At 38.1% G+C, this 27,203-nt stretch overlaps 1 protein-coding gene across 4 annotated transcripts in view; it reads right to left on the bottom strand.

The window, feature by feature from the left end:
* The window catches only part of usp7 (ubiquitin specific peptidase 7 (herpes virus-associated)), a 34,615-nt gene extending 8,154 nt beyond the window's left edge, over positions 1–26,461 (bottom strand). Inside the window, exons 1-20 of one of the 4 annotated variants that reach the window (XM_067414718.1) lie at positions 25,925–26,461; positions 23,262–23,366; positions 22,934–23,132; positions 22,416–22,554; positions 22,226–22,314; positions 22,041–22,149; positions 17,703–17,833; positions 13,740–13,794; positions 13,544–13,624; positions 13,364–13,454; positions 13,057–13,139; positions 11,487–11,596; positions 10,784–10,961; positions 6,179–6,323; positions 5,849–5,979; positions 5,501–5,635; positions 3,099–3,200; positions 2,274–2,379; positions 2,031–2,123; positions 1,848–1,915 (exon numbers count right to left, since the gene is read on the bottom strand). In XM_067414718.1, coding sequence (XP_067270819.1) covers positions 1,848–1,915; positions 2,031–2,123; positions 2,274–2,379; positions 3,099–3,200; positions 5,501–5,635; positions 5,849–5,979; positions 6,179–6,323; positions 10,784–10,961; positions 11,487–11,596; positions 13,057–13,139; positions 13,364–13,454; positions 13,544–13,624; positions 13,740–13,794; positions 17,703–17,833; positions 22,041–22,149; positions 22,226–22,314; positions 22,416–22,554; positions 22,934–23,132; positions 23,262–23,366; positions 25,925–26,006 — 2,232 coding nt within the window. In that variant the 5' untranslated portion in view covers positions 26,007–26,461. Of the gene's footprint in view, positions 1–1,847; positions 1,916–2,030; positions 2,124–2,273; positions 2,380–3,098; positions 3,201–5,500; positions 5,636–5,848; positions 5,980–6,178; positions 6,324–10,783; positions 10,962–11,486; positions 11,597–13,056; positions 13,140–13,363; positions 13,455–13,543; positions 13,625–13,739; positions 13,795–17,702; positions 17,834–22,040; positions 22,150–22,225; positions 22,315–22,415; positions 22,555–22,933; positions 23,133–23,261; positions 23,367–24,680; positions 24,832–24,966; positions 25,085–25,924 lie in introns of those variants that run through there. The other 3 variants (XM_067414701.1, XM_067414713.1, XM_067414706.1) reach the window with 3 other exon arrangements.
* Positions 26,462–27,203: the final 742 nt, after the last annotated feature.

Raw genomic sequence — 27,203 nt, 5'->3', positions numbered from 1 at the left:
AGCAGCCATTCAGTCTGCAGCACCACATGATCCTTCAGAAATTATTCCAATATGCAAATTAGGGGATCAGAAAATATTGAATATTATCAGTGTTGTTGCAGTTGTGCTGCTTAACATTTTAGTGGAAACAGGGATGCATTTTTTCAGACTTCTTTGAATAGAAAGTTCTTCAACACTTATTTAAAATCGAAATTAGGGCTGGGCGATATGGCCCCATAAAAAAAATCCCAGATTTTTTGACAAAAAATTCGATTTACGATTTTAATCGATTTTTCCCCCCAACTCCTATTTAAAATCAATCTCCATGACCAAGAAATTGTTCAAAACAAGTTTTAACTTTTTGTTTAGGTAAAATATTTGCAGCTTGGTAGAGTGCCTACCTGGGGTGCCAAACTTTCAGCATGTAAATAACCCAGACCATTCCACAGTATAAATGGGCACCATATCTTTTGCAATATACAGTATACATATCAAAGGTTTATTAATTGATATGCAGATCAAATTAACTTTTATTAAAAACAGTAATGTGCAAAAAAGTATAGGGAAAATTGAAATGTTATGCTATTTAATAATATGCTAATGATATTATTAAATATAGATTACCATTGTTCTTCAATAATCTCACACTGAACTGACCGATAGCTTCAGTTATTATAAAATTAGCTCTTTACTTGCTTTCTGTGTAATTTAGTTTTTCATGAGACTTGGTGACTTCGTACTTTTCTCCATATATTAAGGAGTGTAAATGGCTAATAAATCAATACGTGCTCTTCTGCTGGTTATAGTGGTGGGCACTGCATATCTTTTTTTAATAAAAATTATTGTTTGCCACAAAATGGATTAACATTAAAAAAAAAAACCTAAAATACGATTTCTTTCACAAGACCCCTTTACACTTTTAGTTTTACAAACCATCACATTAAAAATAGCATATTTTGGATATTTAGAGCTTTGAAGTGCTGGAAATAAGTGCAGTAAGTGTACAAATAAGTGTATGAAACCATTGGAAAGTGCTTGAATTTCAAACTCAAAAGGTTGTACGAATCCTGAGATAAATAATGACAACAACATTAAATCCATGTGCTTTTACTACAGTAAATCATGGTGAATGTTGGTGATTTGTGACTGAAACCCCTGACCTTCGCTCATGTTGTCTCCATGTCAGCTGTTTGATCTGATATCTGTGGTTCATAAGAATTCTGCGCCGAACGAGATCGGCCCGTGTATGAGCTCGCGCTGCGTTCGTTGTCCGCGCAGCTCAAATGAGCGCAGTTCCGTTCAGACTTTAAACACACTTTGCAGCGGGGTAATAGTTCTGTGAAATACTGAACCAATGACACTATGTTGTTAGACGCTATCCTTGTTGTATCTCTGTGGCAAACGCGCGGGGGAGGGCTGAGCCATTACGGGAGCCCAGAGGGAGCGTCGGCGGATTTTAAAGAAAAAAAAAACGATTTTCATTCACAAAAATCGACATGAAACTACAAACTCGAATTAATCGATAAAATCGATTTATCGCCCAGCCCCAATCGAAATCTATATTAGAACATTATAAAATGTCTGACACTTGATTAATACATCCTTATTTATTATCATCAATAATATGTATACACATGAATCCTCTTGTTCTCATAAAAAGAAAATCTTACTGACCCCAAACTTTTGAACAGCAAATCCAAACCATACATTTTCATGCTGTTCTATTATAATGTTTTGATGCCTAAATTCAATTGGAGTAAACGTACACTGTTTTTAAATAGCAGTTAATCAGTCATGTGTCAGTGAACCAAACATACAATAAATATTTTCTATAATAAAATAAAAACAATTCAAACCAACAGTCTTACCTCATAGAGGATAAGGCTAATTCCCTGCTGGAACCCTGCTCTTTCACACATAACGGGCAGCAAGTCTCCTGTTTGGGTGAGGGTTAGAATGGATTAAACATAATAAAGGATTGACTTTAGTTTAATTAAATCTTTACTACAAAAACATGAGAACAACCCTTTTATATGTAACTGATTACTCACGTATTTTACAGGATATAGGTGTGTAGATATGTCCACAATAATTTAAGCTTCTGGTTTTTGGATCATACATCTTCAAGAACAACATAACATCATCTGAAAAACCAAAGCAACAAGGTTAAAAGGTTGACCTAAAAACGTTTTGTAGGCTCTCTTTTTCTAGACTTTTAAAAAAATGTCAAGCATCTACAGTTTGAAACTGTTCAAGAGTATATTCATAATATAAATGTACACATTCAAACTCACGGTCTTTGTCGAACTTGGGTAACGTTGCACCACTGGCGGCCATTTCTGGATCTACAGTTTCTAGAAATATTGTCCATGGGTTCTCGTTATCGCTCAAGTCGATCATCTGTTTGTGATATTGAAATGAACCGATTTAACTTGCATATGGAGCAAAATATGAAACAAGAGATGCCTTAATATTAGGGCTGTAACGATATGCGATATGAAATCGAAATACGCAGGTCCACGAACCTGTATCGCGATGTGAGAAGGCAGAATCGCGACACACCCCTTCCAACTCCCAGAATTATCCTTCCTGTCCAGGTCCAACTTTTAAGTCAGCATTATGGCAACATTTCAGCTACCCGGTGGAGAACAAGGATGGCAATCGTGTAGTTGACAAGACCCACACAATTTGCCGTAAGTGTTTCAAGAAGCTTCCCCAACCGGCTGGCAACGTGGTGTGAGCGTGGCGTTTCTGTTGCGTCATCCGCGGGGCAGCTGCATGGTGTTTTCTCTTTCTTTGCACACCAGAAGCGTGTCTGACGCGGCGCTTCTGTTGGTATTGATGTACAGGAGGCCCTATACTTCATGTTAAATATATATTGCCTATTGGTACCGCAAAGAAAACGTCGGCAGTAGCCTATTGACCATACAGATATATGGTATTGACGGCAAAATAGGCTACAGAATACTGTACAGAATAAAACTGTTTTGTCCCCCCCATATCGAGGTTTGTATCGTACCGTGGGTCAAAAATCGTGATACGAACCGAATCGTGGGTTTGGTGTATCGTTACAGCCCTACTTAATATGGATGTTTAAAAATATAAGGGAAGAGACTTACAGACTTGTTGCAATCGGCTTCATAATCCAACATGGCCGGCCGTTTAGTGCCGTTGCTTCTGGCCTGCATTGGCCACAGTCTCATCTGGTCCTGTGGGAAACCCTGGAGGAAATGTAATTAATTGAGACCTCCTTCATGGACAAACCAGAAAAGAAACCCAAATAACCTTAGACTTTAAGCAGACATGAATGCCAACAAAATGAGAAGTTGAATCAACATAACACAAGGTAGAACATGTTGGCTTAACTAGCCTAAAGCAGTTTCATTTCAAAAAAACATTGCTGATTTTTTGGCTTGCAGATTTGCAAGCTCCCCGAAAACACTGCAGCATTAATAAATGATGTGGTTACTGTAGCAGGATTCTCTTTTTGTTGTTTGCTGACTGCAATCAGTTATTTGCTGTGTGGTTATGTTAAGAGATCCTTTTTACACTCTGTTGATTGTCACCACGAATCAGGTTTCAGCATTCAGGGTCGAGGTCTATGTATGAATGTCCCTTTCACACATACAGTCTTTACTGGCAAGCTACCATTAAGAGAACATATGTGAGCAGGACCTTTTCAAAAATACCGGTAAATCAATTCTTCCAATTTACCAGCATAGAGAAATTGTGACATTACCAGTAGGGCTGGGACAACGCGTCGACGTCATTAATGACATTGACGCAAAATATGTGCGTCGATTCGTCAGACCCAAAACAAAGATGGTGGCGGCGGAGAGTAGTAGCAACCATAGATATACATAAACTTTATAATGTAATTAATATAAGTATATTATTTATTATGTATATCTATGGTAGCAACACGAGTGGCTTCTCAGACTTTCAGAAGTGCAAGGCTTGTGGGATTGCGCGCAGCGTGCACAGAGCAAGCGCTCTTAACACATGCGCGCGTTGTGTTGTCACGGCTAAAAATAAATAGCCTACTGATACAGCAAAGACAACATCGGCAGTAGCCTATTGACCACATATAGATATGGTATTGATGGCAAAATAGGCTACAGAATATTTTGTTCTGTATTGACATTGCAATATTTCAAAATCGATAATTGTCTTTTTTTATTATTACAATTAGGCCTACATCTGCATTTATGTTAACCTAGAGACTTTCAAACATGAAAATGTCATTTATTAATATGTATTCGTGTCAAAATGATATATAAACATCTTTTCCTATTTTATTTTGCCTGGAGACGCTTCCAAAACACGCTCGCGTGACTATTTCTCTTCTATTTCTACCATGCACGTGTTTCCCGCGCGTCACGCAGACAGTGTGCAAACTCCAACCTGTTAACATTGGAGCCAAAACAAAAACGGACACGTCATGCAGCAGAGACGCTCACGGCACACATGCAGTGTGTCCCTGGATTTGATTAGCCAACTTGTTGATATTTAATCGATGGGCATAACCTGTAGGCTGAGTTGCATACATATAAAAATCGTATATTGTGTTTCTTTGTTGTTGGTTTATACTTATTTGTTTGTGTGTGTACTTTATGTTTTCAAGGTTTTATTGAATGCATTGCTCTTGTGTAGTCTTTTACTTTTGAATTTTAAGAGCAATAAATATATTGCAATGTTAAGGAATTTGTTTTTTTCATTCAGATAATTAAATCAACATGTATAAATTGCTATTAGGCAATTAATGGGGAGATAATTGATAATCGAAATCGAACAGGAAAAATTAATAGTTAGATTAATCGATGCATGGAAAAAGTAATCGCTAGATTAATCGTTAAAAAAAAAAAAATAATCGTTTATCCCAGCCCTAATTACCAGTATGATGCTGTGTGTGAACAAAGAATGAAGATTATAAAACTTTCATAAGATGACATGATTACTAAAGCTGATTTACTCATGTGGCCTGATAAAGACAACGGCACAGAGTTTAAAGATCATTTTCAATGAATGACGCAGAATTTACAGAAATTTAGGTAGTGGTATGAATGGTCTCTTAATGGTAAAAGCCAGAATGCTGTTGCTTGAGTGAACAACATTTGTGTAAACTCATTCTGGTAATATTACAGTAATTTACTGGGATTACTGTGTGAAATGGGCAACAGTTGATCATTTACCTTTGAAGCAGTGTTAAAATGAAAACGAAAATAAGTGATCTAAAATAATAATACTAAAATAAGACTGCTTTGAAGGGAAGAATGCAGAGTTCACTTCATTATAAGTACAAACCACAAATATGGGAAAAATGGAAAAAAAAAAAAAATTGTTAAAACATGTAGGATAATAAAAAATGTTGCTTGAGCAAACTCAATTCAAATGAATGTTGACTTTTTTTCAGTACAAAATTCCTTTTGTACATTGTAGAGATCCCACAAAAAAAAAAAAATAATAATAATAAAAAATAGACAGATTTTAGGCAAGGAACTTGTGTCAAGTGAAGTCTCACCATGGTCTGTGAAAGGTTCTGGACAAACTCAGCCAGAGTGGAGCTTTTGAGAACCTTAAACACTGTGTATTTTACTTTCTCCTCATCATACATGTCATTGCCCTGATGTCCACAGAACTGGTCTTCTGTCACCATCTACAGGAACACAGAGTGATGACAGGATGTTTTATACAGAAACACAAATAATTATTTTACAAATCCAACGCTAAAGGCCTAAAACTTCCAACATGACCTGAAGTGACCTATTTTATCTGGTACACCAAGTGGGCCAATACACGTTCCATTTAGAAGGGACATTTGCATTTCCATGAATAATTAGTTTTGGTTGGACATAATGCGGCTCCATACCTGTACTTGCATGTAAAGGTGAGCCTCCTGCCTCTCTTTTCTCTTCTGAGCTTCCACCCTTTTCTCCTCCTGCAGCCTCTCCACTAGCTGCTGGGGGATATCCATGTCTGTGACCGGCTGCAGGACCTCACCTGGGCATGATAACAGCACTTATGAGCACAGATGGATACATGAATTGCATGTCCTGAGATCCACAACCAAAGGTTTTCATGAGGGCTGGTCTACAGATGCCAGCCACAAAGTCACAGGAAGAGTGAAATGACCTCATGTTAAAATGTTAAAATCATAAATAAACCTCAAAGCAGGGGAAATTATGTTCATGCCACTCACTGAGCTTGGACTCTCTGATGTACACCAACATGTAAGCATTAGTGCAGTGACGCACTGACAAGTCATCATCGTGACCCCCGTAGTTGTGTTCGATGGCCTCTTCTTTAGTGCACCGCGAAACAACATCATCGTCAAATTTACACCACTGCAAGAAACAAACAAACATTACATCTGGAGAAAAAAATAATAATGCATGTGGGAGTGAATTTAATAAACCACTCCAGAGATCAAACAAAATCCCAGACTAAACAGTTCAGATAATAAAAAACAACAACAAATACAATGCAGGGCTCCAGACTATAAAACCGATGGCACTGCTGCCTCAAAGTTTTGGTTGGGCCAGCGACTGATTCCGATTCTACGCAATGATTCCTATTTTTAATTTCAATAAGGTGTTATGTTTTGTTTGCCTATGGTTTAAAAATACCATAGCAAGAAAAAATAGCTTAAATAAAAATTTCAAGCATTTAAGGACAAGTAGACACTCTGGACTCACACTTAAGGACAAGAGAACAAAAAAACACTGCTGCATTAATATTAATATCATCAATGATTTTGAAAAAGAAATAAAAAGAATATGACCGTCACCATATCCCAGAGTCAATAATGTCAGGGTGTTCGCATTTGAGCTGAAGAGAATGAAGACCAGCCGATATAACGGCAGCGCGCTGCTAGCTGGTTATTAAACATAACCAAACGCCGTCCTATATGAGATTAATCAGATAGATATATACAACATATCAAGTATTAAACAAGTAATCTTACAGCATCTGTGGAAAATGTGTGATGCGCACATGAACTTGACCGTGCTCTGATGTAACTTGTTGTGGATTTCCTTTAAAATCTATGGTGATAATCTATGGCGATAATCTATGGTGTCATCGCTGTCGTAGTCAGACATAGCATATGGCATATGCATGTCCTTTACATTTAAGTTGAAGACGACATGATTAAATATGTCCCCATACATGCTGTTAGTTCATGTTTAAAGCAAAAGAGCACTAGAGTATATATATATATATATATATATATATATATATATATATATATATATATATACACTCTAGTGCTCTTTTGCTTTAAACATGAACTAACATAACTATATATATATATATATAACTTAAATGCACTTGCTCCACTCTGAATCTAAACCATATGGTGAGTTGTTAAATTTCATTGCGGCTCTCCGCATAGAAACCACTCATGTGTGCGCCGTGTGAAGTTTGAATCCTCCGTTGTAATCAAGGGCTGAAGCTGAGATCCCCCTCTATAAACAGTATTTGAGGGGAAAGCCATAGCAGTGTCCGCAATCTCACATTGCACCGCAATAACGAGTTTCCAGCTGATGTACACACAATGGTAGAGGTGTAATGGATTTGTTCCTTTAAACTCGATGCTGAATTTTAATGAAACTACACACAGCAGTCATTCACGTGAACAAGGCATAAATCAGTCAACAATGGCTAGCGGAGGAGCAAAAGAACTTGAAAAGCCTCCCGCATCATTCAAGTCGCATGTAGGCTATGAGAGCATTTTGGCTTCCCCATAAAATATAATGACGACAGAATAAGGGTGGTGTGGATAAAACTGTAACAGTATGTAGTAGGGTTGGACAATAATTCAATATCAATATATATCGCGATATAATTTTTTTCAATAACAGTGATATGATTTTTAAACACATTTCCGATATTTCGATATATACATTACAGCATTCCTCACGGACTGACGTTCAGGGCGCAGCCGTCAGAAAGAGCAGAACACGATTGGCTTCTTGCGCACCACGGACACGCAGCCAGTGCTCAGCAGCAGCAGTAGTAGGCTGATAGATCCAACGCGGCAAGTTTTAGCTACAAAAAGAGTTTCCCTGACCGCAACACAATTGTGACTGAACGAGCTTCCACAAGTAAGGAGAAAGAAATAGTTGATAAGAGAAGAAAGATCTTTCTTTAGTGGCGTGGAAGTGGTTCGGCTATCTAAAGCACTATTCGCACGGGATTAGTATTATCTAGGGACCTCTGTGATTTAGAAATGACTCTCCCACATCGGAGTTTTGCGTGGCGCATTCGCATGGGATAAGCAAAGCCTTTGATTTTACTCGAATTTACTGACTTCTCCTGGATATGATGTCAAGACTTCGTTATAGATAGCTATATGAAATCATAAACAGGCATCGATATCGTTTTGATTATTTTACAGTAGCCTAATAAATAAATATAATTTCGTTCAGTTAGTGAACAAACACCATGAACTGAGCTCAGACCTGCGCAGGAATCAGATTTCATTTATCACGAGTGAGAAGCTGACAATATAGGCTACGGCGGAAGATTCAGTTTCAAAACTAAATGTAAAAGCGCCTATTTAAACAAGCTTGTCATTGTACTGTACTGCTACTGTTCTGTTCTTCATTAAGAACAGTAGGCTATTGATGTTAATATTAAACACAACATTCAATGAGATTACTCCCAAATTGATACTCATTTTAAAGTGAAAGTATAATCCGTGCGGGTGCACGGGAATTCATAACGGTGCGCATTATGAATGCAGACTTTATTCTTCGCAAAAGATAAAGATAGAAATGCGCACAGGAAGAAAAAAAGCTTGCAAAAATTATATACAATCCGCCTAATCCTGGCCAAATCACAGAGATGTCGATTCGCACGGGACTACTATTATCAAAGGACCTCGGTAATTTGCGGGGGAATTTTTACTTTACAAATTACAGACATGGCCGATTCGCACGGGATTAAGATCACAGACATTCTCTGCAGTTATTACAAATCACCAGCGGTCCCCAGATAATACTAATCACGTGCGAATGGGGCTTAAGATCTGATATTAAACTTCAGGTTTCAGTGTGCTGCAAAATGTGCCGGAGAGGTGCCGACTAGGGGTGTAACAATACGTCGACATAGATGCATTAATCTAATGTCTAACAATACGATACCAAGCGTTAAAAATAATCCATGTAGACTATTTATATAAGAGGCAAGTGGCACATTTGTTTTAATACTTTCCACATTTGCACACAATGTCATGTATTAACACCAATGCGTTCATTCTCGTTTAAATTAGGCTACCTTTCAAAGCTTGTGAAAGACGGTCAGACATGGCTTCACGAAAATGTATATTTTGCTCGTGTTTAAAGCCTTGGAAAAAGTAGCGTGCACTCAATTCAGTGGCCTATTTGTGCTCTGTTTGAGATGAGTTCTTTTATTTATTTTTTGTGCATCAGTAGATACAGGTCTATAGTTTTGCTTAAAAGGAGAATATAGCCCTTTGAATCGTTCTTCACTGAAATTTAAAACTTAAAAGAAAATGCTCAATAAACTGTGTTGGCGAAGTGAGAGTCTTATGTTTATTTGACGGTGATTTCACATTTCTTGTTAAGGCTAAATACAAATAAAAGGTGAACATTATTATTATTTTTATTTCTAAAATATTATATAGTTTTATAGGAGGAGGTTTCATAGACTTGGCAAATTAATTTTTCAGAAGTTTAGGTACAGACATCCTTTGTGGCAGTTCTTGGTAGTTTTTCTAAAGCTTTTATATAGTTCATATCGATATCGAAATTATATCTTATCGACCAAAATTAAGAAATATATTGTGATATAAATTTTGGCCATATCGTCCAGCCCCAGTATGTAGGTAACGTTACTGTGGTATGAGAAAGCATCAAGCATGGCTATCTGAAGCGACACTTGCCCGTGTCACACACTGTTTGCGGTGCATGTTTTTTCCACCTACCCATTTTATGTTAACAGATTAAAGTTTTCAAACCGCACACAGGTTTAATCCATCAGTGCGAAGTGCAGCGATCGCTTCCATGGCGAGTCTTTTTTTGCTGTGCTGGGCCGCAAATAAATACCGGTATTCAGTATAAACCGGTATACTGCCCACTACTACTGTCTGTTACAATCAAAAAGAGATGAGCCAATAACATGAAAGCTGATCATCAATAGGTGGCAAAATAGTGAAACATGGACTTTTTCTAACCCTTTCCTTTTTCAAATTTAGACCATTTGATCTATCAACTTTTGATATACAAGCAAACACTTATTTTGTAATTTTATTTCAATTTCAGAATTATTAGGTGTGCACAAGTCCCAGTGGGAAGGGAAAATGGGTGCGATTGTAGGAACGAGACCAATTTGAGAAATCTAACTAATAGAGGTTTTGTATATAAAATCTTTCTGTATAAAAGTCATGTCTAAAGCCAGTTGACTACCAGGTTAAAATGGACAAAATGTGTAGCAATTAAAAATTACAAAGTACCTCTTTAGTTACTGATCCAACAAATTGAGTAACGATATACAAGTGCTTAATATCACTTTTGATAAATGCACATAAAACGTAATGCTTTCCTGCTAAATATCTAGCCTCCTTCCCCCACTACACTTTTAAACAGTAGTTTATCTACAAGCAACAGCAGTGTGAAAACTAATTGAAGTCTATTTGGAACAATATTCAGTCTCAGTCTGGAGTCCTCCAAAGCTTTCAAGTTTTACTTTACTAAAATTAACAAAACATTTCATGCAACCCACAAACCACCCCATTAACCGCCAACAGAAAAGATAGACCCCTGAAATAAAAGGTTCTCACTATTGGTGCGGTGACACTCACTTTGCCGTCTCCTTTAGGATTAAGGTAGACGACGTAGTGGCCCCCGTGGTTGTCTCCGCTGTGCACCAACACGGCGTGGAGAATGTAGTTGGCTGGGTCTTTCACGTCTGGCTTCTGCAGAAACTCATCCAGAGGTAACTGCTCTGGGAATTCAAACCTGCAGGGCAAAACATCAAGTTCAACATCTAAATTTCCCTAGCATCATCTCAAGAGAGTGAACAAGAGCTTATGCCAGAGAGATTATTGAAGAGCATCTTAAAGTGCACCCTCCAGTCCATATCCAAGTTAGTGCTCAGTCGACAAGCACAACATTTAGATGAGTCACTCTAACAAAGATGTTTTAAGAGTGTAATCTCCCTCTCCGCAGGACAAGCATTTATTCTATCCTGATGCTAAAATCATGATTACATCACAGAAAGCACTTCAAAAGTGTAAGGAGTATAAGGCGGCTTTCACACTGGATGCCGGGTTCCGTACACCGGTGAGCTCCTGGGTCCGCATGACAGCTTTCATATTAGCAAATTTTCATACGAACCGTTTCAAATTAAACTGCCAGTGTAAAAGCACCTTCAGTGTCATTTGTTCTATCAAAAACTCTTCATTCATACTGACATGTTTAATGTCAAAACAGTAGGATCTAAAGCAGAGAACATTACTACATCAACACACAAAAAGTGGTTACCTGTCGTTTATCTTAATATTTTGGTCAGTCTGAGGGTCGTACATGAACCTCATGAGCTGTAGGTGCAGGATAGGAGGAAAGGTCAGGAACTTTACACCCTTCTCTGCCTCCTAGAAGACAAATGACCCACACAGTTGAAATCCCGTTGAATAGGTGCAAAATTAAAACCATTATTATCCACAACAAGCTGTGTATTATTGGAGCGAGCAAAAGCACAGACACATTACCAAAACTTTGACTAAACTGTACAGCAAAATTGGGAGTGTTGTCCATTGTAAATAGGGATGAGTACCGAAAGCCAGTATTAAATTAGCTAAATTTTGAAAGACAGCAGGATCAATAACCTCCGCTGCTATCGGTTCTGCTGTCGGCACTAGAGAAATTAAGAAAACACACACTATTTATTATTGATACATAGACATTGACTTGCAAATTCAATATTTGCCAGCTTTTTCTACATAATATTAAACCATTTGTCTATGATGCAGTTGTGCTATTCGCAATCCAGAAGAGATCTTGCATGCAGCTACAGTGCCACACGACAGTTCCTATTTAATGAGTGACGATGGCCATTCCGATTTCAATTCAAGGAGTAAAAAAAGATATGATAAACTAACCGTGTTATGTCGAGCGCAACTTCCTTCCCTTCACAGTTGTGCGCCGTCACTTCTCCCTAAACTTAACGTCAGAATCAGTGATTGCTGAAAAATGCAGTCTCTGTATATTGGTTTTCTTGACGTGTTTGATAATAAAAGAGATATTAAAAGCACAATCCATGCAAGAGACGCCATTTCCATTTATTTTGTAGGCCATATAATGTAATGTTAGTAGATCTTCCTGAAATTAAAGCACTGTTTTGTCTTTGTTTTGTGTATTTGAGCATTTGTTTTTGTTGTATCTTATAAATATAAAATCTCCAAAAAATGCCTGCACACTGGTCCATTTACAAATACATAACGAAAAGAACCGATAAAAGTACCTGATCGATAAGCAGTATCGTTAAAAGTAGTAATAGCGTTAACAAAGTTTCGAACAGTTATGAATCAGCATATTGATTCATGATTCGGATCAAGTGTCAAACTGCTAAAAATCACTGACATTGGCGAATCATGAATCGATACACTGATTCATAACGTTCAAAACTTTGTTTTGAAATCGGTCCATCACTATAGAAGTCATTATTTACATTTTTTTTTGTTTTTTGCACAGAAAATCCATTCTCGTCGCTTCATAAAAGTAGTGAGATGGGCTTTGTAACGACGTCTTTAGTGCCTTATATGGGTCTTGAGAAAGAAAATGACATTGTGTCAATGGAGGCCTTTCTGAGCCATCGGATTTCAACAAAATATTAATTTGTGTTCCGAAGATGAACTTACAGGTGTCGAGCGAGATTTGGGTAAGCAATTAATGAGAGAATTTAAATTTTTGGGTGAACTAACCCTTTAAATGATACCCATCCCTAATTCCAAATGTGTGAAACACTTTAAAACCAAGCAAATTTATATTGGTAAACACCACAGAACATTTAGGGTTGGTTAGTGTGGATGGGTGAAGTATGCAAACCCCTCACCTGTAGACCATGCTCCCCCGCATCATATTTGTTATCCCCATCCAGCTGTTCCACAGCCACATAATCCTTGAATGATTCAAAGACTGCAGGGCAGAGAAGATACATTAGTATAACCTCTACACATGTAATTATGTGCAGTCCTACAACACAATTTTTCTTAAAACGGCTAAGCTGAATCAAATATACATTATTGAACTCAGTGGCAAGCTGTTAGCAAATTCATGCATTTACAGCCCACATTACAAGAATGGCCTTCCTGGAACAGAAGGCATGACAACAAGACAGAATATCAGAAAGCCACACTTACTGTTTTTCTTTCCTTTAATGCTGAGCTGGATGTCATAGTAATCCTCTATTCTTTCAGAGCGATAGTCCACATGCTTACATTGGATGTAGGACTGAAATGGAGAAAACACGCAAATGTGGTGAGGTTGAATCAATGAATCAGATGTAGAGCAAAGCCACAGAGACCGACCGGGTGACTTACCACCATCTTCCCTCGGAAGAGCTTTGGGATTGTACCCTCCACACATGTTCCTTTCATCTTGTTCTCTACATTGTCCAATAACTAAAATTGGCAAAAGTACAAAATGGTTAGACTCAAACCATGACTAATCCTTTACTTGATACAACAATTTAAAAGAGAATGATCCAAAAGGATCCATGGAGACAGGGCTACTCACCACTCTGCACAGTTCCTGTACATCATGCTGCATGAAACTGTCTAGAGTCTCCCATCTGATGAAACAGACCATTTTTAAATGTAAACGTGTGGGGAATAAATAGGATTCAAATAACACTATGTCCTAAGAAAACGCGACAACACTTTTACAAATGTTTACCATTTTTTTTTGCAACATTGCGACTGAAACAGCAAAGAGTATGGCAATGATAACCTCAGGTACTGTTTATGTGCTTTATTTAATGACTTTAAATGTCATTGAGTTCTCCAGCTTTGTAGACATAAAAGCAACAATGGATAATTCACCTCAGATCTTGAAATTAAATTAATGTAAAGTAAGAACATTAAAACTGTGAACAAACAAACAAAACTTTCCCTTGTGTAGCTTTTTTGCATTTTGTTCGGTTTCTGCCAGCTCAATAAAGGTCATTCTGTGACCTGTTTAAATTAGTTTTCCTGGTTTTGACGCAACTAGCTAGTTACTTGAATGAGACCGCCCCAGAGCAACATATGAAGCCAGCCCCCTTCCCAGCCCGTTTTGTACACAGTTGGCGTAGCGGCTAAGAATGGTGCCTTTCGGTTTACAATGAAGCTATCCTGGCATGCAACCTGCTCTGTGTTAGGATGTACAGGATCACAGGTTTACTTGCACACTTCCAGCTCCAGAAGAAACCAAAGCAAAATGGCTTGATGTTTTTTTTTTTTTTTTTTTTAAAGGTAATGTCCAAGATAGAGTGGGCAAGAACTTCCTCATGTCTGCCAAACATTTTTCGCCTGACTGTTTTTCAAACTTTGGTCAATACGAAGCTGGACTTGCATCATAGTTACATTTTGAATGATTTTGTCAAATAACATCTGGAGTGGACAGACAAACAGCCTGAAGCTGGAAACTTATTGCATCGCGTCTGGTTAGGACATGGTGCAAATGTACACCTGATAATGAATAGAGCTTTTCTACTTCTACAATGGCATTGCTAACCTAAAAAACATTAGTCTCACATGTGGGGGGTTGCACTAAAAAGGGTTGGATCTTAAACCTAAATTAAATATTTATCCAATAATTCTGTTCTACCAAACTTTAAACCTTGTTTAAAAATAAGTAGGCTTACATTTAAACCATTTTGATCTTGGATTTAATTTATATTTAAGATATTAACTTTAATCCTTCATAATTTTAAATTCAGATTTAAATCTCAATTAGAGATTAACTTTAAACAGGGTATATACAGCAATCCTTAAGTTAAATTTACTACTTTTTAATACCTTTTTTACTACCTTCAGAATATTTTTTAAAACCATCACGACACTGAATTGCAAGTGTTAATCAGCGGCCTTTCTATTATTTACACAGATTTTGACATATATAACATACAAAAAAAGAATAGATTTAGAATCGACACCAGGAGGAAATCTGTTAAAAGTTATCATTCAGACAGTAAAATAGATTTCAACATTCACAAAGGTTGGTTAAGGAGAAGCATTACTGCATACACATTTGATTTCAATTAATAATTGGTAATTCAGCAATTAAATTTAGTGGGTTTTTTTCCCAACAACAAAACCTGAGCCAAATATTACATTTCTTTAACGGTGATAAGTTGTTGAATTTAACAAAATACTAAAAACTAGTGCTGTCAATTGATTACAACTTTAACTAGATTAATCACAATTTTTTTCTGTGATTAATCGCAATAAAAAAAAGAAATGTTTTTGTAAGTTTTTAATATGTTTTTTAATATAATAATTTCACAGTTAATCAAATTAATGTAGAAACAACATAAAGACAGTATATTTTAAATACTTGTTTAAATGGCATCTTTTATGAATGAAGGTCAGTATTACTGATATTAATACAGCTACTGATTTTTTTTTTTTTTTACATTAATTACATTTTTTTAACAGTTTTTAATTTAAGTAAACTTAAAACAATGCTAACATAAACCCATAATAAATTTCATGTTTACTGCTGCCCTTCCTGTCTTAACAGTTAGAAAATATACAGAAATTTAATAAAGTTATCAAAGTTATATGCAGTCTGCACTGCATAAACTATAAATTAAATAGTTAATCCTTATTAAAGCTACAAAAGTTATTTAGTCAAGAGCAGCGAGTCATTTTCTCTGTTCCCTTTGGTCTTTAACTTTACTGACAGGAAGCTTTATTGGCTGCTGTCCCTTTAAGAGCAGACAGACACGCAGATCTCACTGGTTATATACTGTCTATGGATCACGCCTCATTCTCTCACAACTCTTTTTGTTCATTTTAGACTTTATATAAATCATTTAAGATTGCTCTTATGAGGATAGTCGTTGAAGATATGCCTTGAAGCAAGTCTAAAATAAAACGTAAGCCAGCCACTTCTGTTGAGCGCACAGTGTTCTGAGATGATGCTGAACGACCACTGAATATGACGTCAGCATCAAACATACGTTGAGACCATAGATTGTAAAAAATAGGTTGAGACGGAGACGAAAGATCTTTGATTATGTGCCCAGATATGCTAAAGCCCATATTTAAACAAACTAACGCAAACGCAGATAGAATTTCAATCAGAATAGGACACCTGATAGTCTGAAAAAATAATACCTAATTTGAAAAAAATAATACCTCTGAGACCACATTTAACAGCCTTAAATTTGACAATTTTGATTTATCACTTTTTAAAACCCCGTAGACACCCTGTTAAATTTACAAGTAAGGAGGTCTAAATAATATAAAAGGTTCACCTACAATTAAAATATGTGGCTGATTGAACAAATATAGAAACAGTGTATGCCAATTCTGAGATGGGGGTTTATTACAAATAAAATAGATTCAAGTGCTTTAAAGCAGGCAGAGTGTGAGGGTGGTGCAGGCTGATAAGCTTGCACCTGCTATCATTTCTGGGATGAGGATTTCTCACTCATCACGGTGCACCTTGGTGTTTGACAAAGGAACAGAGAGAGTAATATATTTAGCATTTAATGGCAGCGGTGATGAGGTGTGTACCAGCAATAGCTGGCGCTCCTCTCATTTCTTATGACCACTCCACGAGAGGTTGCTGAGCAGCGCTAAAAAGGACAGGGCGGCACTGTTAAAAACGGAGATGTGCACTCTGACAATAATTCCAGTTGTTTTTTCTTATCTTGGTTGTTTTGTCATACATTAGTGCGCTCATGTAACTCCATTAATTGAAGCTATAAATGTATTTCCATGCTTTAGAAATCTGCACACTGTGTTTTCATTGCCTGCTTGATCAGTAACTGCCTCTCTAAGTAGCAGTGTATAAAGACAGCTAGCATTTTACAAGTTTATTATTTTATCTGCAAGAGTTACTATCATAGAGTGTTTTTCTGGTGGTCAAAGAAGGAAGCAGAACATTTACATTGCTGCTGTTTAATTACAAGGGCGAATCACAGCGGAGAAGATTAATCAAATGTAGGTTATCACTAGTTGGAATTCTAATCCCTGATTTTTTGTACTGACTTTAAAGTTAAGCAGTGCAACAACTCGATTTAAAGTAAAACCCAGATCAACAAATTTTTGATTAGCTCTAATCTTTGATTCATTTAATTCTTATTGGTGCAACCCACCCTTTAAGTCTAAGATCTGCCAGCACAGATGCATCAGTAAACATTTCTTACAACATTTTAGAGGGTCTTTTTAAACATCTGTCCACTTTTTGAGTCCAAAGTTCTCCAGCAGTGAGAACTGTAAGCATGGATTTTCACGATAAGTCATGCAGTTTGTTGAATTTTACAGGAAATTAAAATATGCTCCCATAACTGAAAAAAGAATCTGCCATTAAACAGAATTATAATTTAAGAAAAAAGGATTAAGAATACCAACCACAGCGTATAAAGCATATTCAAGGAGAATGATAATGAACAACATGAAACTCACTTCACATCTTGCTCAAGAATGTCAGCAGGCAGACGTGTCATATGTCGGTGTCTGATTCACAGTGCTAGTAAACAAAACTTACCCAAAAGACTTAGTCAGCTTCTTTGTCCCAACAGGCTTATCGCTGTGCTGGAGCTCATAGAAAACCCTCTGCAGGGCGAGGGGAACGCTTTTAGAGGAATCATCTCCCTCAGTGGGCATCATATAAACCGCCTAGAAAGCAAAAACAAAGCAGGTTCTCTGACATATGCATAGCATCAACCGTTGTCTTTATTTTGAGGAAAAAAAATGACATTAAAGGTGCAGTGTGAGATTATTTAGCAGCATCTAGCAGTGAGGTTGTGAATTGCACCCCCAATGCTCACCCCTCCCTTTCAGAGCACATGAAGCTACACGGGCCGACACAGGACACAAATGTTGTTGGAGAGAGCAGAGTGACTAGCGCTTTGTAGAGAAGTTTTTCCGTTTAGGGCTACCGTAGAAACATAACGCCACAAAATGGCGCTTTCAAAGCAGGGGGACCCGCGGTGTATGTAGACAGAAATAGCTCATTAAGGTGATAAAAACATAACGGTACATTAAGTTATTTATGTTCTACTGAAAACAGTTATATAACAGTGTTATATTGCATTTCTGTCAATAGATCCTCAAATACTACACACTAGGACTGAAACGATTCAAGTAACTTGAGTAGCTCAAATACAACAAAAAATCTGAAGCAAATGACTTGCCTTGAAGCTTCATTTAGTCCATTTAACTACACATGGTAATGTGGCAGAAAAATGGGCTATCCGCAGACGCTGCGGATAACTTGCGGGTCGGGTGGAAAAATATAATTTAACATTCCAAAAATTGCGGGTGTAGGAGAGAAATCATTAATGTGTTGATTTTAATAAAGACAACTCATTTCAAGGTTTTAATTTCGTTTTAAGCTAATAAAATATCAGTGCGAGAAAGTGGCATCAGCACTGGTAATACAATTTAGTCTCTCTATTTTTAAATGAAGACAACTGTGTTTCAGGATGCAATGCTGCACATTTAAGCTTCATTTGCAGCCATTGGCACAGCAGCTGAACAGATTCAAAACATGAAGCGACCAGCAGGAACGGAGTTTGCATATGCATCACCGCCATTGTGATGTGAAATATTTGATGGAACTTTATATACTAAATATTTTAGAAAAGTACACCATTAAAATTCTCAAAGTCAAGCGCAACAAATAGCAGAACAAGCTTTAGTGTGATGCAGATCGCTTCTGCTTTCAGAGCTGCGTGCTTTCATTGATTTGCGTAATTTCAATTTCACACTTTAAATATTTTTTATGACTCCTGAAGTAATAAAACAAGCTGTTACCATGATGAACGATTACCTCAAAATGTAGATCTATAAGTCCGATGTACTTAACCTGAATTAAAGGGGGGGTGAAATGCTGTTTCATGCATACTGAGCTTTTTACACTGTTAAAGACTTGGATTCCCATCCTAAACATAGACAAAGTTTCAAAAACTAATGTTGGACGTTTGATGGAGTATTTCTTTGTCAAAAATACTCCTTCCGGTTTCTCAAGTTTCAGAGTTTTTTTTGAGTATGGGTCGGCTTGACGTTAATAGAGCGGAATGTCCTTGTATGGGCTGTACGGGCTCTTCTCCCGGTAGATTGCGGCGAGAGAGGAAATGCACGCCCATAAACACTCTCAAGCTGCAGATCCAGTCGTCCGTGACATAACACTTATGACGCGCCGCGCTCCACTTTATTCCTATGGATGACATCAAGCGACTGCAACGCTTCAGCACAGCATTCTGGGAAGGCAGCGCTGCATTTGAACCGATTTGAACGCAGAAATGACGGGAAGCTTCACAACATTGCTTCAGTCGCGTCGCAAAGTGGATTTCCACGGTCACTGCTGTCAGGACTTTACCAAATCATACCAAAGAAGTGTGTTTTTGACGGAGCAGTCCCAGCGATAAAGGTTCGGTCCTGCTTTGGAAGCAGCCAGTGAGTAAAACTGCTTCAAATGTCTATGCTGTTGGCTATCGTCACGTGAGTAAACATCAGTAAACGACACGATCGCGTCCTTCGTCATTCAAATGTGCTAACGGACTCCATTGTTGTTCTATGTATAACGTTACACTAGTCTGATGTGCAAAACCGTTTCGCATGCTACTGCTAAGGTTTAGTCGCATACAATAGTCCATAAACTGAATCATGTCCTCATAAAGTGCGAGTAAAGACACACAAATGTTGACAGGCCACTAAATACAGTACATACCACAGAGCCGGACATCCTGTTCAATTTATTCCAACCTCCGAATTTGATTCTGGATCATATATCTATTAGCTGAGATCGATAGCCATGGGTTTGTCCACGCTTGAGGACGTCACCACTTTGTGCGTATTAGTCATTCTTCAGCTCCGCCCACAAGATACGCCTCCAGGCGCTTGTTTTTTTCCGGAAAGACTCGGTACAGCCTATATGTCTTTTATAAATATAATAAAACTAAAGACTTTTCGGAGATATGAAGGATGCAATACTACTCTATAGGTACTCAAGATTGACATGAGATTGACTGAAACTGAGTTTCACCCCTGCTTTAAATACAAACACACATCTCTCTCTCTTGCTTTTGCTCACGTACCAGCAATTACTACTCTGTGTGCTATATAGGTTATAGACCCGTTTAGGTTATTTAAGAAATGTAATTTCACCAAATAAGATTTTTTTAAACCAACCTGCTTTAAGGTAATGTGTTATGATAGGATTGCGCGTAACACTGAGAATATGAATTGTAATGTGACGATCAGGTGCTGATATCTAAATCAGAGAGAAAAATAAATAAATAAATAAATAAAAAAAATCAGTTGGACACTCTAGTATGGACACCTGCTCTTGTTCCAAGTTACCTTTCAGTCAAATATTTTTTGTCGATTACACATGCCACTAAGCCTTACAAGACGACAGTAAAGGCTCATGTCATGCCTGAGCTGCAGTTAGCATAAATTCAATGTTTAGGCATTATTATTATTTTGATTTAGAGGTTGTAGGTTTAGTTTAAGGTTGTTTTGTGTTTACCTTTTGCAAAGTAATTTAAAATTTTTGCTGATTTTTTTTATTTATATATTTATATTTTGAATGTAATATGGCAATTTAATGCACTAAATGGGTTTAGTTTGCAAATATATTAATGAATGCAATAATGTACATTTTTTTTGAAAGGAAACAAATTAGTTCTTCATTTTAAAGTCCTCATGAAACCAAAATTGACCCTTTTTACTTTTAACCAAGTTATTCAAGTTATCAAAAATAAAATAGTTTCCCACTGTAATCTTTAATCAAAATGTAAAAAATAACGTCCGGCCTGGAAACGGCGTTCCTTCTCAGATGACGGCAGTTTGACGGTTAAGGTTTTAAAATGCTTAACCACTCCCCTCCAACTGTTAGTCTGCTAAGAGCGCGAGATGGAGAGGAGGAACGCTGATAGAAAAACCCTGCCCTCTATTCAATATTCCATTTCACTTGGAAATACGTCACAGCACTGAAGAAAACTTGCTTGCTTCTTCCAGTTCACTGGGACTTTAAGAGACCAGTCTTATTTTCTCTTGTATATTTAGCATTGCTCTTTAATAAAAAACACACACTTTCAATCGATGAAAATGAGATGAAATAATGGGTAGAATACTCAATAAATAAAATAATCGATAGCTGCAGTCCTACTACACAGTGCACCTTTAAAAACATCAATGTAAAAGAATTAAGTAAAATAAGCACACAACACGTCCACTGAACCCAGAGCTTGCATAATTTGACAAGCAGAACACCGCTATATAAATGTGTTAGTATATACTTTTAACGAAAAAAAATCCCATCATCCACACATACTTCAAAAAGGTAGTGCGTAAAAGCTCCCATGCTTTTATCATTTAACATGTTCTTATTCAGAACATGAGTAAATTTTGCCTGTTCATAACAGGGCTTGCTGTAGAAAATGTGCTCTGCCAGCACAGGGACACACTGATACAAGCTCTGATAAGAAAGATTCTCTCTTATCGCTACACATTTTCTTTGCACTATAAAATGAATCCCCATCCGGTGAAATGTATTTCCCTAATAAGAACCAAACATGACCAATAAGATTCAAAATATTGCCACACTTGGCTGCGCCTGAAAGCACACGGCATCATCTCTTATCAACACAACATAATGTATCTACTTCTGTTAGGTGAGGGATGCAGTAGGAAAGTAGGCTGTATTCGACTGGAGCTTACAGTAGGCAGTGGACAATTAATTTGCAAAGTAGGACTAGTGTTTTTAATAGTCATTTAACTCACACATCACAAGCAAATATCATATAATTATATTCTGTAAGACTAGTTCAGATAAACAAAACCTTCTGATTGTGATAACGAAAGGCAGAAGTCTCACCCGCCGAAGCTGGTTAGTGAAAAAGAGAGTCTGTAGTAAGCTGTTCATATAACATGTGGCTCCTTGATTCTTCAATCCCACGTAACCAGTGTGTTTCTTTGAATCCCAGCTGCAAGTAAAACAGTGACATCAGATAGTGTCGAAAAAGCTAGTCAACATTGAAAACATCATGAAAAATGACTTACGCCACACCATGAGGTGCATCGGCTTGAACGTAGACCTCAAAAGTGACCTTATCATCCTCCACAAAGCCCCGCTCTGGATCAGTCACATCCTGAAACCAAAGACATCACTTTAACATCAGCTAATTAGCTCTTCTTTCCTTCTGACCACTCCAGCTCAGCAGACACGTTCACACAAAACGTGTTAACTTACACTCCATGACATGAAGTTGGAAAAGCCCCAGTCATTTTCCTTGTGGAAGAACAGGTGACTAATGCGGCGGCTGAAGGATTTCTCATCATCTTTGTAGTTGATTATTTTGAGCATGGCTTGAGCATGGCATGACCAGGAGCTACATAAGAGGAGGAAATATTTAGTAAAATTAGGCTTGCTTAAACAAATAGCTGCTTCAAGTAAGAGAGAACTTCCCAAATAAATAAATAAAACGTTATATAGAGATGCACCAGTGTATCAGCCAATTGTTTAAAAACGGCCAATGATCAGGGTCGATAGTAATGTCAATCAAAAGTGTATCTGCCAATATCATTCTGAATAATAGGCTATATCAATATCAGTGCATCTCTAATTAAATATTTGAAAAAAGGGCAACATATATTAACTCTAATATATATAAAACTTTACAGACAGAAATGGAGAATGAATAAGTCCATTAATAAAAGATCATCAGTGACATCTCTATACTAGAAAATGTAATGACAGTGATTGCTTACGTAGAGTCTGACTCAGCATTGCACTGAAGGAAGAATCCAACGCTCTTCTGGTGAGGTCTGTCTGGGTAAAACCGGGGCATCACCATGATCTTCCAGGGCAGATTTCTCACGAAGCAGGGTGGGCTGAGCACAGACTCAGTCAGCCTGCTAAAGCGCTCCACCACAAAGCGGAAAGTTGCTTCAGAGCGCCAGCTTGTGTCTATCATGACATGTTGTAATAAATAGTTAAGAGATGAAGATGCACTTCCATTCATAACTTCAGACATATACACATGCATATATATAAAGTGTTAACATGCTTTGTGCTGAGCTTCATTATGCTTCTTACCATCCTCCATGTCCTCTTCTGTGTTGTTGTGTCCGTCAGCCATAGCCACATTCCCATTGATGACTGGATTTTGGGGAATTCTTGGAGGATCATCTGGGTCCCCAGCTGAAAGAAGACAAAATGGAAATTCTTGTCACCCGTAACGCTAACATAAAAAGCACCAGGCCAGATTTCACCAGATTTCTTGCAAGCTTAGCTCACTCTGATTATGGTGCTACACAGATCCACATGCCATCATAATTTTCATAAATACATTTCTTGTTTCCTAATCAGAAATTAGCTAAGAAATGGTCTCACAAGCAATTTATGTCTAAGAACTCAGAAATTGGACAGAAACTGTAAAAATGGCAGAGCAGAGAACTATCACTGTAGTGGCAGTTGTTTTCCCCAGAACACCTGCATATCTAAATAACCATTAGATGCATATTATATGTATTTGAGTCAGTTTGCTGACGATTATATCGACAATATGTTGAATGTATACAACAATGTTTACGGTTATCCATGTATGAAGTCCATTGGACATTGACAAAATACACAGCCAATACATTTGGCGTCCCCCACGGTTCCTATTCTTTCTGACAACTTGAACGCAACAACGATTTCAAAGAGGGAAGTAAAAAAAAAATCTGATAACGCATGAAAGCAGCATATAATAAACCAAGAGTATGCAAGACAAAACAAACAGGTTCTCTTCCTGTCTATTAGTGGGCTGTTTTTGGCTAGAAAAATATGCAACATGAGACAGACGATTTGCGTTTTAATGAGGCCTGGACGAGTGAGACTAAAAACAGGCCAACCTGCATACTTTATAGTTGTGATTTGCGCATTCTTAGGTCTTCGTGTGGCGCGATATGTTCATAGGTCTCGGTGCGGGTCTCTGGACAGCAGCATCAGAAACGCCCCCACACGTGCACTGCAGAACTTGAAACGCAGCGCAAATTTAAGCGTCCGAAATAAAATGAGTAAGAAAAACACATTAATGTTCTAGATCCCTTTAAGTATTATAACCGTGATCGCTCGTGGGCATGAGTCAAAAACGGACATGCAAGCCGTAATCATTAAAAATGGCGAGCGGTACCACAGCATGATTCGTTGTACAATGAAGAAGCATAAAATCCCCGCGCGCTGTTAGTGGATCCCCACGCGCTGGCCTTGACGCACAGTCGTTACGATGTCAAACACATCACGTCTAAATTTAATGCTTACTGCATAAGTGCCCCCTCATATTATTAAAAAAATAAGGGTGTCGTTGCGAAATAGACGCTACATTAATGATCCCATTAATGTGTCGATTCTCTCTTTTACCCCCTCCCCCATACACATTTAGCCGAGCTGCTAACGTTTCTGTTCGCAAACCAAGCTCTTTTTCCGGGTAAACAGTGTCATCCGACACCATCTAAAGAGCAAATCAATTACTTGGATCGCGGATCCGTTGGTGAGCCATCATGTGCCGCGGGCCGCGCAGTCACCCAGATATAAACAAACATACGCAAACAGGCCTCTCACGAGTCTGATCTGTGCAAAAATACAGTCCACCATCTTGGAATAAAACTGCCATCCACTCCCCCTAATCGAGCAGCACAACTTCATTTGCGAATAACATCCAAAGCCAATAATAACAACAACAGTAACATTAATAAGACACTGTAACAGCCGAATGTAACAGCCGATTAGACATTGCACCGAAAGCTCGTCACCTTACATGTAAGTTAGTTCAGGAGAGAATTATAGTTCAAAATGGTGCTGTCGTCCAGCAATCATCCGGTGATGCTGTTTATTTGACTCCACTAACGTTAGCACTGAGCAGTCGAAAACACGGTGGCGGGACACGAGGATTTGCTGACTACGGATGAAAGGCATTCAATGAAGCAGCAACTTGTTTCAGAAATGTCTAAACAAGCAAATGTTCCGAAAGGTCACTAAACTGACCGTTTAAACTAGTAAGTTAAACTGGCGAATGCCCTGTTTAACGCGCTTGTCAGGTCACATCAACAGCAAACCCTTATATGTGCTTTAAATCACAACTCATACCGCAAAAAAACAACAACAATATATTATTGACTTACGTTACGTTTATGTGTCTGCATGCGAATAAGGTTTCGTCCATCTAAATATCTAGCTTATCTGTGAGCATTTACCCCATGGTGCTTTTCAAAAGTTCCCCACAGGATATACAGGTGTAGGCAAGGGGCTCCTTACATAATCTGATGAAAATCTGACACAGTTTGGTAGATAGAAACATGGATAGAAAGGCTTAAAGATGGACTGCGCCACGTTAATGCAGGCTGCATATAACGTAGCCAAACGTTAATAGAACAAATCCACCTCGCGTAACGGTCACAAACAGTATTATTTAAAAACCAACCGTTATTGGGTTTCTAATAACAACACAGCAATGCAATATAACTTAGATGATGAGGTAAATAAAAAAATATGGACTTTTTGCTGACTGGCTAAACTCATCATGCAGCGAGGTAACTTAACGTTAACGGTTAACGTTAGCTGCTGGCTAACAAGCTATTGGGGTCAAAACATGCGACAGAGTGGTTTGCTAATAAACAGTTACGTTATCTAGTTAAATATTGGGTTTAATGTGATAATGTTGGCTGTGATCATTAAAGGCTGTGAGCTTTTTATTTTTGCTCAAGGCCTTGACGTACCCTCCATCTCCATGTCCTCGGGCTCGCTGAGCTGCTGCTCGCCGGCTTTCTGCTGCTGCTGCTGCGTGTGATGGTGGTTCATGTTGGCGGCTGCTAGGATGGGAAGATGCCTGAGCTCTTTGTCTCCCTCGGACCGGTCTGATGGCGGTTCCGCGGGCAGAGGCTTGTGGGGAGTCTGAGGACGCGGAGGTGGGGTAAACAGGTCGAGCCTTTGCGGCTGGGCCTGCACTAAGACAACCTCGGCCTTGTCTGCTGTCAGCGCCGGGGATGGAGGAAGGGAGGCCGGTGGGGGAGCAGGCAGAGAAACGCGGACGTATTTGCTCGCTATTCGCCCAATCTCGGCGCCTGTGTGAAGGGATGCTAACGTTAAGGATAGTCGGTGGCCTCGGACTTCTGCTTCACGAAGGCCCGATAAATAAAACCCCGGCTTTCCCCCGTAGAAGTGCGGGGCGAATTTCAACTCACAACAACCTGCAGCCGGGGAAAACACAGATAGCCCAGCTGAATCTAGCAAAAGTGATAAAACAAGAAACAGCGCAACTCATGCGCCTCCGAGAGATTATTTTAAATACAACTTTCCCTGCAATATTTCCAGTCCGTGTGCTCCTCCGATTGTCCCTCTTTTAGGGGGGAGCGAAGAAAAAACCTATCCATTCAAACCAGACTCTAATGTGAAATCGCACTAATTTAGAAGTTTAAACTCACAAAGATGTCCGCGTTTCGCCTCGCCGTTATTAGTGAAACTAATCTGAACACCTAACGCCCAATTGCACACTGAAGCTGCATCCCACACGGCTATTCAAAAGAGAAAAGATAATTTTGCCCGGTCACGGCCAGAGCCTCTCTCACCCGCTCCCGTGGTTTATGGTGTTCAGTTTGAGGTAAAACTCAAAATGGCGGTCGCGCTCCTCTCTGAAATGTCACATCCGCATGGAGATCCAAACAGTGGCGCACACCGTGAGCGCCATAAACACAAATGCTACCTCATACTAGTTTATTAAAACTTTTCTCTTTTCTATATTTTTTATTATTATTTTTTATTTATTTTAATTTACTGACAGCAGCATCCATGTTATGTAATTTTGGGTTTTGTAAAATTACGGAATTGTGTAGTTGCATTTTTAATCGTATTATATATATATATATATATATATATATATATATATATATATATATATATATATATATATATATATATATATAATACGATTATATATATCGTTCGTTGATTCTTCTTGAGACATGGGACTTAGCTAACTGTCCTTATAACATTACATAC

The sequence above is a fragment of the Pseudorasbora parva genome, chromosome 2 (genome assembly GCF_024679245.1).
Source record: "Pseudorasbora parva isolate DD20220531a chromosome 2, ASM2467924v1, whole genome shotgun sequence".
In the NCBI taxonomy this organism is placed as follows: domain Eukaryota; kingdom Metazoa; phylum Chordata; class Actinopteri; order Cypriniformes; family Gobionidae; genus Pseudorasbora; species Pseudorasbora parva.
Note: the sequence above shows the minus strand (reverse complement) of the source record. Positions and strands in the feature narration are given on the sequence as shown.